Raw genomic sequence first — 12,650 nt, forward strand, 5'->3', positions numbered from 1 at the left:
AGAGTAGTGGTTGTGTGTTTTTTTAAATACATAAAAGTCTCATGGAAGCACAACATATGACCACACAAGTGTTAAAATACTTGATGATATGGTTCAAAAAGTGAGGTGTTCTCAATTCTTAATGTTCCTGAGTTCAACAACTTTAGACTGGTGACTTTTCACCTCCACTTTAGCACCTCACCACCTTTTTATAAACCATAAATGTTTTGTTCCTATGCAAAGCTCTTCCTTGCCCACCATACCATCTGTGACTTGTTCTTAAGTTTTGCTACATCTTTATTCTAATCTCTCCCAGCTCTCACAAATCATTGTTCCAGCTGTTTCACCCTTCTTGTATAGTATACAATCCATCAAACATTAGCTCCGAAGAAGAGTCAAATGGACTCAAAACTTTAACTATTCTTTGTTCTTTTAAATGCTGCCAGATGTGCTTGGTTTTTCCAGCATCCACAATATTTTGCTTTTATAATATTGTTCTTATACATGTTGATTGATTTGACAATGCCCACAAATAAAACAAAGTATTTCAGTATGCAGTATGCTATGAAATCTCATTAAGAAAGCTTTTTTTTATATAAAAGAAATACTGGGGTAGGGAGAGAGACAGTAAATATATATCTACCTTGCCCAATTTGTCAGGACATTTGTGAAAGCTTTCAGATTTGTAAGGATTGTGAACGATTATGTTTTCACCAATTTTCCCTTCACTACCATAGCAGAGTTCTCTATAGTATTCAATCTTTTCATTTATGTGCTTCAGTGAGAACATGCAGAAAGCAGATTTATCAGAAGAGGCTGACTTCGGGTTCTCTCTGTTAAACACAGCAAAGAGCACTTTATCTGCTGGAGTTACAGTTCCGTAGACTCCTGAACTGTTCATATACTGAGCGAGCTTTTCTCCAGGATTGGTGATGTAAGCAGCCTGCACAATATTACAATCATCACATTCCAGGACCATTTCGATATAGGAATAGTAATTGGTATCAGCAGTGCAAATACGTGATATGTAGGTTTTAGATTTCTGACGCAATCCATCCGTTCGAGAAAAAATGAAATACACAAAGATGTCATCTTCAAACGCAAACTTAAAGTCATGTCGATACTGTGCAGAGTCTGGTTTCACAGCCGAAGAATCCTGAACGAGCACAAACAATTGGTTCTGCTTCTCTGGAGTGAGTGTTCTGGTGCTCGTTATTGCATTTGCATAACTTTCAAAACTCTTTCCAACAAAAATCACCCGCATGGATTGCCCACTTTTGTCAGTTATATTAGTTATGAGGCCCACATTCGATTTATTACTTGCAACAAACGTAACCTCTCCACCATCCTCCTTATGATATACGACATGACTGATGTTATCCAGCTGCAATATTGAGCAAATTCCTTTATATATACTTCCACATATTATAAGTCTATTCATATCTTTATCTATTAGAAGGAGTTTATTGTAATTTGGAGTTAGTACTTGATTAGGACAGTTTGTATCTCTTATTGGTGGCAAACAGTCCGGACCATCCGGTTTTGGGCCCGTTTCTCTCGTCATTTCCTTTTGGAGGTCTGACTTTAGCTGATAGAGGAAATTCACCGCCCCAACATACACTTTCCCACTGGTGTTATCCACAGCCAAACATAGCAGGTTGGTGGGGCTGTTAAATTCAGCATATCCTTCTTCAGTTCCAGATGTAAAGCTGACGTAAAAGACTGCAAATGCACAGAACACCCAAGTCCGAAGTGACATTTCCAAAACCGAGCTATAAAGAAAACACAAATATAAATACAAGTTAATACACAACTATTTTTAAGTTTATGAAATAATTCAGTTTGCATGTTATTCATCTTTAACTAATCTTAAAATTGATTGAATGGTTGAATGTGTCCAATGACAGATCTGAAAACAGTGATCATGGCAAGGCAAACATCTTATTTTGAGGTGCATAAAAATATCAGGGAACTAGCAAGTAACTCAACACTTGAAGTCTACTCATTTCCAAATAAAAATCACCACAAGCTAGTTAAATAATTTTTGCCCCCCAATGATGCAAAGCAAAACACCAAAATGCACACGTGTATCCACTGTTCAACTCAGACCTGTGGACCTCCAAAAGAAACTATCCTCTGTTCCAGGATCCACTGCACCCCATTATTTGATTACCTTAGTCTGCAGCTTTCTTTACAAACTTCTAAGATGCATTTGCCTCTACTATCCCAGGTTACATTAACAGATTTTATCCATTGTGACGCTAGCGTGCCTTTAATAATTTTTTTAAAAATCATGCTCTCTGCAGTTAAGTAGCTTTGGTTTTTCTCATTGTTGCTGAGCTGCCTGATAGAAATCCTTTTATTGCTGCTTCAATGGTTTAATAGGGTTTTGTTTATTTTTTCTCTGGGCCTCTGATACTTTCTAGGATTTTTTTAATAATTCTGCATTCTTAAGGGGAAGAATGATCGACAGGTGAGGTGACAGAAGTTCTTTCATTTTCAGTTCTTAGTTTAGAAGGTGTTTGGAAATCAGACTGAAAAGCAGTGTTTCTCTCTCTTTCTGGTATTGTAAATTCTGCTGGTTATCTGGAAGCAAAGCTTCTTGCCTTCCTGGAGTGAAAATTCTGCTGTTGGTGGTTTGCTATTAGTACCCAGAGTCCCTCTGTCTCTCTGGTGTTTTGCAAACCTGTTCTGATTTCAAGCTTGTCTGTGTGCGTATCAAGACAACTGCAGCATCCAAAGGACCAAATGCAGTCACAAGTGGTCTGGATAGGTAAAGATAAGTTGCTTCAAATTATATCTGAATGACTTTACAGTTAACTTTCACTCATCTCTTCCCAATTATAAAACCTCAATCTGTTTTGTCTCTTGCTGGTCCACTCGTTATCTTTTCTTTCTTGATTAGCCTCAGGGTCCTCCTTTGCTGAATTCTCAAATCTTCCTAATCCTATTTTTTTGGCAACATTATAAACATCTTTCTCTGATCTAATACTATCTTCAGATACTCATTAGTGACATTTGAACCACTTTTTCTGTGGGTTTATGTGCCTACATATTTGATTCAAATTGTGTATTAATTCTTTAAGTCCTAGCTGTAGCTTGTTTGTCATCATATTTTTTGATACTTTCCTAATCTACTTTCACCAACTTGTCCCTTATACCTGCGTAGTTTGATTATGTTGGAGACCTAGGGCAGAATTTTCCCAAAATTGCAGTGTTTAATTAAGTGAGAAAAGCTGTGTGAAACTTGTCAGCTTCAGATGCCTTTTCTTGTCTACTTAAGCGGCACCTTGTGCAATTTTGGAGTGCTGGTGAGGATCACACATGATGTGGATGTGCCGGCGTTGGACTGGGGTAAACACAGTAAAAAGTCTGACAACACCAGGTTTTAGTCCAACCGATTTAGTTGATAGTAAACACACAAGCTTTCGAGGTTTCCCTCTTCGTCAGGTGAATGGAGAGTTCTGGCTTCAGACAGAGCATATAAAGCACAGACAGTTTAGAGATTACTGATTAGAATGCGAATCTTTATACCTAACCTGCTGTTCAACTCCTAAAGTGGCCGACAATGTGAGTGGAAGGAGCACTGATCACAGGTTAAAGAGATGTGTATTGTCTCCAGACAGCACAGTGAGTGAGGTTTTGCAAACCTAGGCAAGTCACAGGGGTTACAGATAGTGTGACATGAACCCAACTGAGCAGAGACTGATAGCCAAGTTCTGCACACATGAGGACGGTCTCAACAGGGATCTTGGGTTCATGTCACACTGTCTGTAACCTCCGTGACTTGCCTGGGTTTGCAAAACCTCACTCTGTGCTGTCTGGAGACAATACACATCTCTTTAACCTGTGATCAGTGCTCCTTCCACTCACATTGTCGGCCACTTTAAGACTTGAACAGCAGGTTAGGTGTAAAGATTCGCATTCTAATCAGTAATCTCTAAACTGTCTGTGCTTTATATGCTCTGTCTGAGGCCAGAATTCTCCATTTACCTGATGAAGAGGGAAACCTCGAAAGCTTGTGCGTTTACTATCAAATAAATCGGTTGGACTAAAACCTGGTGTTGTCAGACTTTTTACGTGAGGATCACACAGCCAGTTGGAGAGGCTGGGCCAAAACACGCCAACATGCTGGCAAAGCCAGGATTCAAGATTATTTTTAAAAGGGCACCCTGATCCATATTTAATTCAAGTACGTACACATCCCCCCACCCAGCATGCAAACGGTGGGAACTTTCTCCCCTCACCACCACCCCCCCCACCCAAAACCCACATATCAGCAGCAGCGCCACCACCACCCACCTTCACAGCGTCTGTTCCCCCCACCCCCTCCAGCAACAGGGCAACACCCCTCCCTAGGATCATGCGCTCCATCTCCTTCACAAGCACTGGGTTGTCCCAACACAAGTACCCACAAAAGCATCACCCCACCCCCTCCCCCACACACCCCCAATAGGGCACTCAAGTTCCCATCCATGGTAGTGCCAGAGGACAGTGCCAGACCATTGCCCAACTATGTCCCACACCATCCAGAGATTATACCTTATATAGTGTGCCCCTCAATGTGGTCATCACGACTGGTTTATCTTTTTGAAAATCAGTAATGATTTGAGCTGGCATGACATTCACTGCATGGGTTGGAGAATGAGGTGGGGTGGATGTTGTATTGTCAAAGGCAAGGCATGATTTCCAGCAGTGGGATGGGTGAGCCCTGCAAAAGCTCGTGTACCATGGTCGAATTGGAAGATCCTTCTGGTGACAATTTGTTCCTGAACCTTGATCGCTTTGCAACTGTGCTCGAATGTATTAATGCCACTTGTAATGCCATAAGTCAGATTAATTTTACATCATGTTGAAGTATGGAGAGGAGTAACTCCCTATTGTTCTGTTTTTATTGGGATATCCAAAAGAAAATACTAGCACAATTAAAAAAGCAGCAATGCAGGAAATTCCTAATGCCTGGCTCTGTGGAAAAAAAAAATCAAGCTGCTTTAACGTTTTCAAAATATTGAGTCGACAAGTTAGCACATAGCATTGAATCAACAGAACAACAAGATTTGTTGGTTGTGATTTGTGAACAATGCCAAGTGGGAGAGGACAAAATGTTTCTAGGATCAGTACTCCTTCTTCCTACATTGCCTACTCTAATTTTATATAGTCCCTGATCAACCATAAAAGTTATTGCATGTTATTTAGCAGTAGTCCAGACAGGATATGATATAAAAGGGATAATCTAACTATTTTTTAAAAAAATGTAAATTTCACTGATCCTTAAATTGCACAGTGATTATATGAATCTAAATTTCCTTTTTTTTTAAACCAAGTAGCCAAGTGGAAACCTCAAAAGGGCCTACTAGCTTGACTAAGTGAGCAAACTCTGGAACTTAGTATACAATCAGAATCTCTATAGTACAAAAGAGGCCATTTGGCCCATTGAGTCTGCACCGACTGTCAAAGCATTTTACCCAGTCTCTCTACTCCATCCAATCCCCAGAACCTCTAATGTTTACCATGGCTAATCCTCCTAATCTACATATCTTGGGACACTGAGGGGCAATTTGCCATGGCCAATCCACCTAACCTGCACATCTTTGGCCCATGGGAGGAAACTGGAGCACCTGGAGGAAACCCACATTCCTGGGGGGAATGTGCAAACCACAGTCACCCAAGGCTGGGATTGAACCCCGGTCCCTGGCACTGTGACGCAGCAGTGCTAACCACTGATTTATGCTGAGCAAAATCATCATACCAGGATTTAACATAAGAACATAAGAAATAGGAGCAGGAGTAGGCCATCCAGCCCTTCGAGCCTGCCTCGCCATTCAATAAGATCATGGCTGATCTGTCGTGGCTCAGTTCCACATTCCCGCCCTCGCCCCATAACCCTTAATCCCCTCTCTTATCAAAAACCCATCAACCCGCTTCTTAAAAATATTTAGCGAGGTAGCCTCCACCACTTCAACGGGCAGAGAATTCCAGAGATTCACCACCCTTTGAGTGAAGAAATTCTTCCTCAACTCCGTTCTAAACCCACCCACCCACCCCCCCCCCCCCCCCCCACCCCCCCCCGCCGAAAGGACTAGGGGCTGTGACCCCTAGTCCTACTGTCCTTTCTGAGCGGCAAGAGTCTCTCCACCTCTATCCTATCCACCCCATTCATCATCTTATACGTCGCAATGAGATCTCCCCTCATCCTTCTAAACTCTAACGAGTACAAGCCTAGTTTATTCAGCCTCTCCTCATAGCTCAACCCCCTCAACTCTGGCATCAGCCTAGAAAACCTCCTCTGCACTCCCTCCAAGGCCAAAATAACCCACCTGCAAGCTGGGTTTTTGCGACTCATGCACAAGGACCCCGAGGTCCCTCTGCACTGTCGCCTGCTGCAGTTTTTCTCCACGTAAGTATTAATCCTTCCTACCATTATTCCTACTGAAGTGGACCACCTCGCACTTGCCAACATTAAATTCCATTTGCCATTCCCTGGCCCATTCGCCCAGCCTATCTAGATCCTTCTGCAGACTCTCCACACCCTCCGCGCAATTTGCCGTTCCACCAATCTTGGTGTCATCAGCAAATTTCGACACCATACGCTCGGTTCCCTCCTCCAGATATCTATATAAATGGTAAATAGCTGAGGCCCCAGCACCGACCCCTGGGGCACTCCAGTAGTCACCAACTGCCAATCCGAATAGCACCCATTGACCCCCACTCTCTGCCTCCTATTTGACAACCAATCCTCTATCCACGCTAACACCCTACCCCCAACTCCATGTCCCCTGACCTTCTGCAATAACCTCTTGTGTCTGCATCTTCTTCTGTTGGCTTAGAGAGGCACTCTAAAAATAAAAAAAAAATCCGATGCTAGATCTGAATCCCAATCTACATTTAGGCAGTAAATGATCCTAGGCAAGAAAAGCAAATATCTAGCGAGGGATGCTGCATACACTTAATAATCTCTGATTCAAATTTACTGCACGGAGTCCAGAAGGCCAGTTTGGATTTAGATGTGATGCACACCTTCCCTTCTTCCCCTACCTCACACTCATTAAAAGCTGACCCTAGAAACACTTACTTCCTTCATGTGAAGAACAGGCAAGTGCACCTTTCCAAGGTTTATCTCTTTCAAGGGAGATGGGAAAAACAGCAAGATTGAAAGAGAACTTGAAAACCAAAGGGGCAAAGTCTGTGATGTATGATTTCTATTGAAGTGGCTGACATACGTGACAAGTCTTTCAAGCAACTATCAGCATTTTATTTTAATGAAGACAGTTCTATAAGAATATATTTTTATAATACCCTATTTTCAGAGCATGACGTATTAAATGCTGTGAACAATTATACATTTTCACATTTGAAAAATTGGGTAGTTTTGCATTGAGGACAAAGTATATAGCTCCACATTTTAAAAAAATGCAACTGCAAATTGCTTCACTGCTGATTTGCCTAAAACTTGTCCAACAAGCTCATTTCAAATCAGATGCCAACTGCTTTTTAATTTTGTGCATGAGGGATAAATGCTGGTGTTGGGCTTTGCTGATTCATAACTGAAAAACCCAATGCTATATAGCACACAGTCAGAAAATGAGGCAACATAGGCAATTTACAATACCTCCTTTTTCCATGTCAGAAACAATACAGGCTTTTGCAAATAAAAGCTGCAGCAAATGTACCATTTTATCCATTGAAACATGTAACAATTCAGGACAAAAGGAGCCTGCTGTGTTTCTCCAGTTAGTCCCATTTAGCTGCTCCTTCCCAAGAACACTGCAAATATTTCCCTATCACTATTTATCTGGTTTCTTTTTTAAAGTTGCTGCTTAAAGATATGGAACTTGTCAACATTGATTGAGTACACCCAAGTCAGAGACACTTGGGTGTACTCGAGCAAGGTAACAAAAGATAGTATGCAGGTACAGCAAGCAATTCAGAAACGTCATTTGGCCTTTATTTCAAGGGGACCAGAACACAAGAATAAATAAATCTTATTATAATTGTACTTTGATGGGATCACATCCGAAACTGTGCAATTTTGCTCTCCATATTTAAGGAAGGGTGTACTTGCATTGGAGACAGTACAGCAGAGGTTCACTAAATTGGTTCTTAGGTGAAATGATTGTTCTATGATGAAAGGTTGTGTAAACTGAATCATTTTCTGTGGAGTTTTGAAGAAAGGTGATCTCATTAAAATATTCAAGATTATGAAGGTGCTACAATCTACAAAATAGAGATGATTAATGGTTTATATAGAAATTCAAACTTCTAATTATTAGCTGAAGAAATGGCCTCAATATTTCACATTTCTATTTCAAATAGAAAATAATTTTCTTTTCACGGAATCACATGGTACAGAAAAGGCCATTCGGCCCATCAAGTCTGCACCAACATGTGTGAAACATCTGACCATCCACCTAATCCCATTTACCAGCACTTGGCCATGAATGTTAGGATGATAAAAAAATTTCATTAAGGCGTTTGACAAAGTCCCTCATGGCAGGTTGGTGAAAAAGGTTAAGGCTCATGGGATACAAGGCCAGGTGGCTAGATGGATTGAGACTGGTTTGGCAACAGGAGACAGAGGGTAGCAGTGGAAGGGTCTTTTTCTAGCTGGAGGTCTGTGACTAGTGGCATGCCACAGGGCTCCGTACTGGAACCTCTGCTATTTGTAATATATATATATAAATGATTTGGAAGAGGAAGTAACTGGTGTGATCAGCAAGTTTGCAGATGATGCGAAGATGGCTGGACTTGCTAATAGTGAGGAGCAGTGTCAAGCAATACAGCAGGATATAGAAGGCTGGTAAATTGGGCAGAGAAACAGCAAATGGAATTTAATCCAGATAAATGTGAGGTGATGCATTTTGGGAGAAATAATGTAGGGGGGAGTTACACAATAAATAGTAGGACTATTAAGAGTACAGAAACACAGAGGGACCTAGGTGTGCAAGTTCACAAGTCCTTGAAGGTGGAAGTACAAGTGGAGAAGGTGGTGAAGAAGGCATATGGTATGCTTGCCTTTATAGGAAGGGGTATAGAGTATAAAAGCTGGCATCTAATGTTGCAGTCGTATAGTGAAAAGTCTGACAACACCAGGTTTTAGTCCAACCTATTTATTTGATAATATACTCAAGCTTTCGGGGTTAGCCCCTTCGTCAGGTGAATGGAGAGTTCTGGCCTCAGACAGAGCATATAAAGCACAGATCAGTAATCTCTAAACTGTCTGTGCTTTATATGCTCTGTCTGAGGCCAGAACTCTCCATTCACCTGACGAAGGGGCTAACCCCGACAGCTTGTGAGTATATTATCAAATAAATAGGTTGGACTAAAACCTGGTGTTGTCAGACTTTTCACTGTGTTTACGCCAGTCCAACGCCGGCATACCCACATCATGGCAGTTGTATAGAACATTGGTTAGACCACATTTGGAGTACTGCGTCCAGTTCTGGTTGCCGCACTACCGGAAGGATGTGGAGATCTTGGAGACAGTGCAGAGGTGGTTTACCAGGATGCTGCCTGGTACGGAAGGTCTTAGCTACGAAGAGAGATTGGGCAAACTGGGGCTGTTCTCCCTGGAAAGACGGAGAATGAGGGGAGACCTAATAGAGGTATAAAAGATTATGAAGGGTATAGATACAGTGAACAGTGGGAAGCTTTTTCCCCAGGTTGGATACAAAATCACGAGGGGCCACGGGCTTAGGGTTAGAGGGGCGAGGTAGAATTCAGATGTTAGAGGAAGGTTTTCCCACAGAGGGTTGTGGGAGCCTGGAATGCACTGCCAAGTAGGGTGGTGGAGGCAGGCACGCCAGAGTTGTTTAAGGCTTACCTAGACAGGCACATGAGCAGACTAGAGATGGAGGGATACAAAAGACTGTTCTAGTTAAGGATCAAGAGCCTCAGGACGTTTCTGGGAATCAACAGATTCCTATGGGCTGTCCAACATATTTTACTGCTCACCTGTCTCTTACATTTGAGCTTTTGGGGATCTTCCGTGAATGTCTGTATAGGCTGTGTATGTTTTTACATCCACAGGTGACTTGGTCCACCTTGTTGGCCAACAAGGGGCATACACACGGTGGGTCGTGCGAGGGCTGTTCTTGGATGTTGCTTTGAGAGTTACCTAGTGCTTCGCGTCGTCAGTGTACGCTTAAACTGGACCAATTGATGGGCAACACAACAGCTCAGTGACTATCACTGTTTGCTGTGCAGATACAGGGACCCGGGTCGGATCACCGACTTGGGTTGGTGTCTGTGGGAGTTTACACATTCTCCCCGTGCTTGCGTGGGCTTTCTCCGGGTGCTCCGGTTTCCTCCCACACCCCAAAAATGTGCTTTTAGGCTGATTGGTGTTAACAAATTGTCCCTAAATTAGACCTCCCTTAATCTGGCGCACATATTATTCTCTAAATTTGCACCCCTTTATTGTGGAGTCCAAGAGGCGTAGACAAAAGTCATAGGTAGAAGGAGGATTGGAATGAGGCATTCACAGTGTTAAAATGGGTGGCGTGGGCTTGTAGGGCCAAAGGGCCTGTTTCTGTGCTGTTCTTTGTTCACAAACTGGAACTGACAATGGCACACCCATCCCTGTCCATCACCAAAAGTGTCCTGGTAGCAAAACTACTGAGAGCTAGTTGAGCACCAGAAGATGTTATCCAGGTAGAAAATGCCTTCAATTGCATATTCATGCTGGCCACCTTCCATTTTGATCCCATAAACTTCAATTTGGTAACAAGTAAACATCAACGATACTATTCATTAAACTCCCTCCTCCTCAAACAAATTAATCGAGTTAACCAAACAGTATATGGCCTTTAACAAGTCTGTATCAACTCTCACTTTTTCCAAGTGACAATTAATTATGCCTCAAATTGTTTCCAAATTCCCTCACTAAAAGGTGGTAAAGCAGACTAGTCTATAGTTGCTGTAATGATTAACAAGGCTCACGATGTGGTTCTGTTAGAATATAAGCTCCATGATTACAGCAACAATGGCTTGTCCCGTCAGGGAGCACTGCCTCTGTACAGGGTACAGAGTGTCAGGGTTATTGGCACTCCAGATTTATACTCTGTACGAGGAAGTACCTGTCTTCAGTGTTGTTGACTGTATAAATATAAATCTAAATTTGGTTAAGGGACATCGGCCTCGGAGGAGTTAATTCAGTTGCCATGTTTACAATACCCCTTTTTTAAACTTCTTACTTCCTTTTCTATTCTCCAAATATTCACCCTGCAAAGTATCGGACATGCTGTCAGCCGGTAAACACTTAAATTCAGTTTCTTGGTTTTCAGAAGGCGTTTGATAAGGTGCCGCACAAGAGGTTATTACAGAAGGTTAGGGGACATGGAGTTGGGGGTAGGGTGTTAGCGTGGATAGGGGATTGACTGTCAAATAGGAGGCAGAGAGTGGGGGTCAATGGGTGCTATTCGGATTGGCGGTTGGTGACTAGTGGAGTGCCCCAGGGGTCGGTGCTGGGGCCTCAGCTATTTATCATTTATATAGATGATCTGGAGGAGGGAACCGAGCGTATGGTGTCGAAATTTGCTGATGACACCAAGATTGGTGGAACGGCAAATTGTGTGGAGGGTGTGGAGAGTCTGCAGAAGGATCTAGATAGGCTGGCCGAATGGGCCAGGAACTGGCAAATGGAATTTAATGTTGGCAAGTGTGAAGTTGTCCACTTTGGTAGGAATAATGGTAGGAAGGACTATTACTTACGTGGCGAAAAACTGCAGCATGCGACGGTGCAGAGGGACCTCGGGGTCCTTGTGCATGAGTTGCAAAAACCCAGCCTGCAGGTGCAGCAGGTGGTCAGGAAGATGAATGGGATGCTGGCCTTCATAGCGAGGGGGATTCAATATAAAAGTAGGGAGGTCTTGCTGCAACTGTACAGGGCACTGGTGAGGCCGCAGCTGGAGTACTGTGTGCAGTTTTGGTCGCCGCACTTACGCAAACATATTTTGGCCTTGGAGGGAGTGCAGAGGAGGTTTACTAGGCTGATACCGGAGTTGAGGGGGTTGAACTATGAGGAGAGGCTGAATAAACTGGGCTTGTACTCATTAGAGTTTAGAAGAATAATGGGAGATCTCATTGAGACATACAAGATGATGAATGGGATGGATAGGATAGAGGTGGAGAGACTCTTCCCTCTCTGAAAGGACAGCAGGACTAGAGGGCATAGCCTCAAGATAAAGGGGGGGGTGGTTTAGAACAGAGTTGAGGAGGAACTTCTTCAAAGGGTGGTGAATCTCTGGAATTCTCTGCCCGTTGAGGTGGTGGAGGCTGCCTCGCTAAATATTTTTAAGACGCGGGTTGTTGGGTTTTTGATAAGCGAGGGGATTAAGGGTTGTGGGGAGAGGGCGGGAATGTGGAACTGAGCCACGACAGATCAGCCACGATCTTACAGAATGGCGGGGCAGGCTCGAAGGGCTAGATGGCCTACTCCTGCTCCTATTTCTTATGTTCTTATGTTCAGTACTGGTTTTGCAATTTGATTTCAATACTTTTCAATGAAATGTGGCAATTAATAAACTGTTGAATGATAAATTTCCAGCTAGGTTGAGCTCATTTATTATAGAGCCATATACAATCCACACAAAGTAACAAAAGCATTATAGAGTGGCTCACAACTACTGACCATATTCTACTCTCATTTCTCAGCAAGGTCAAACACAATTTAA

General features: G+C 42.7%; 1 protein-coding gene across 4 annotated transcripts in view; it reads right to left on the reverse strand.

Annotated features, from left to right (window-relative positions):
• LOC145355420 (plexin-B2-like) overlaps positions 1 to 12,650 on the reverse strand; it is a 253,321-nt gene that overhangs the window by 78,151 nt on the left and 162,520 nt on the right. For all 4 annotated transcript variants that reach the window (XM_080207503.1, XM_080207502.1, XM_080207505.1 and 1 more), the window contains one exon: positions 623 to 1,751. In XM_080207503.1, the coding sequence (XP_080063629.1) occupies positions 623 to 1,738 (1,116 nt within the window). In that variant the 5' untranslated portion in view covers positions 1,739 to 1,751. The remainder of the gene's footprint in view (positions 1 to 622; positions 1,752 to 12,650) is intronic.

Source organism: Carcharhinus amblyrhynchos, chromosome 19, assembly GCF_965287045.1.
Source record: "Carcharhinus amblyrhynchos chromosome 19, sCarAmb.v2.hapA, whole genome shotgun sequence".
NCBI classification, from domain to species: Eukaryota; Metazoa; Chordata; class Chondrichthyes; order Carcharhiniformes; family Carcharhinidae; genus Carcharhinus; species Carcharhinus amblyrhynchos.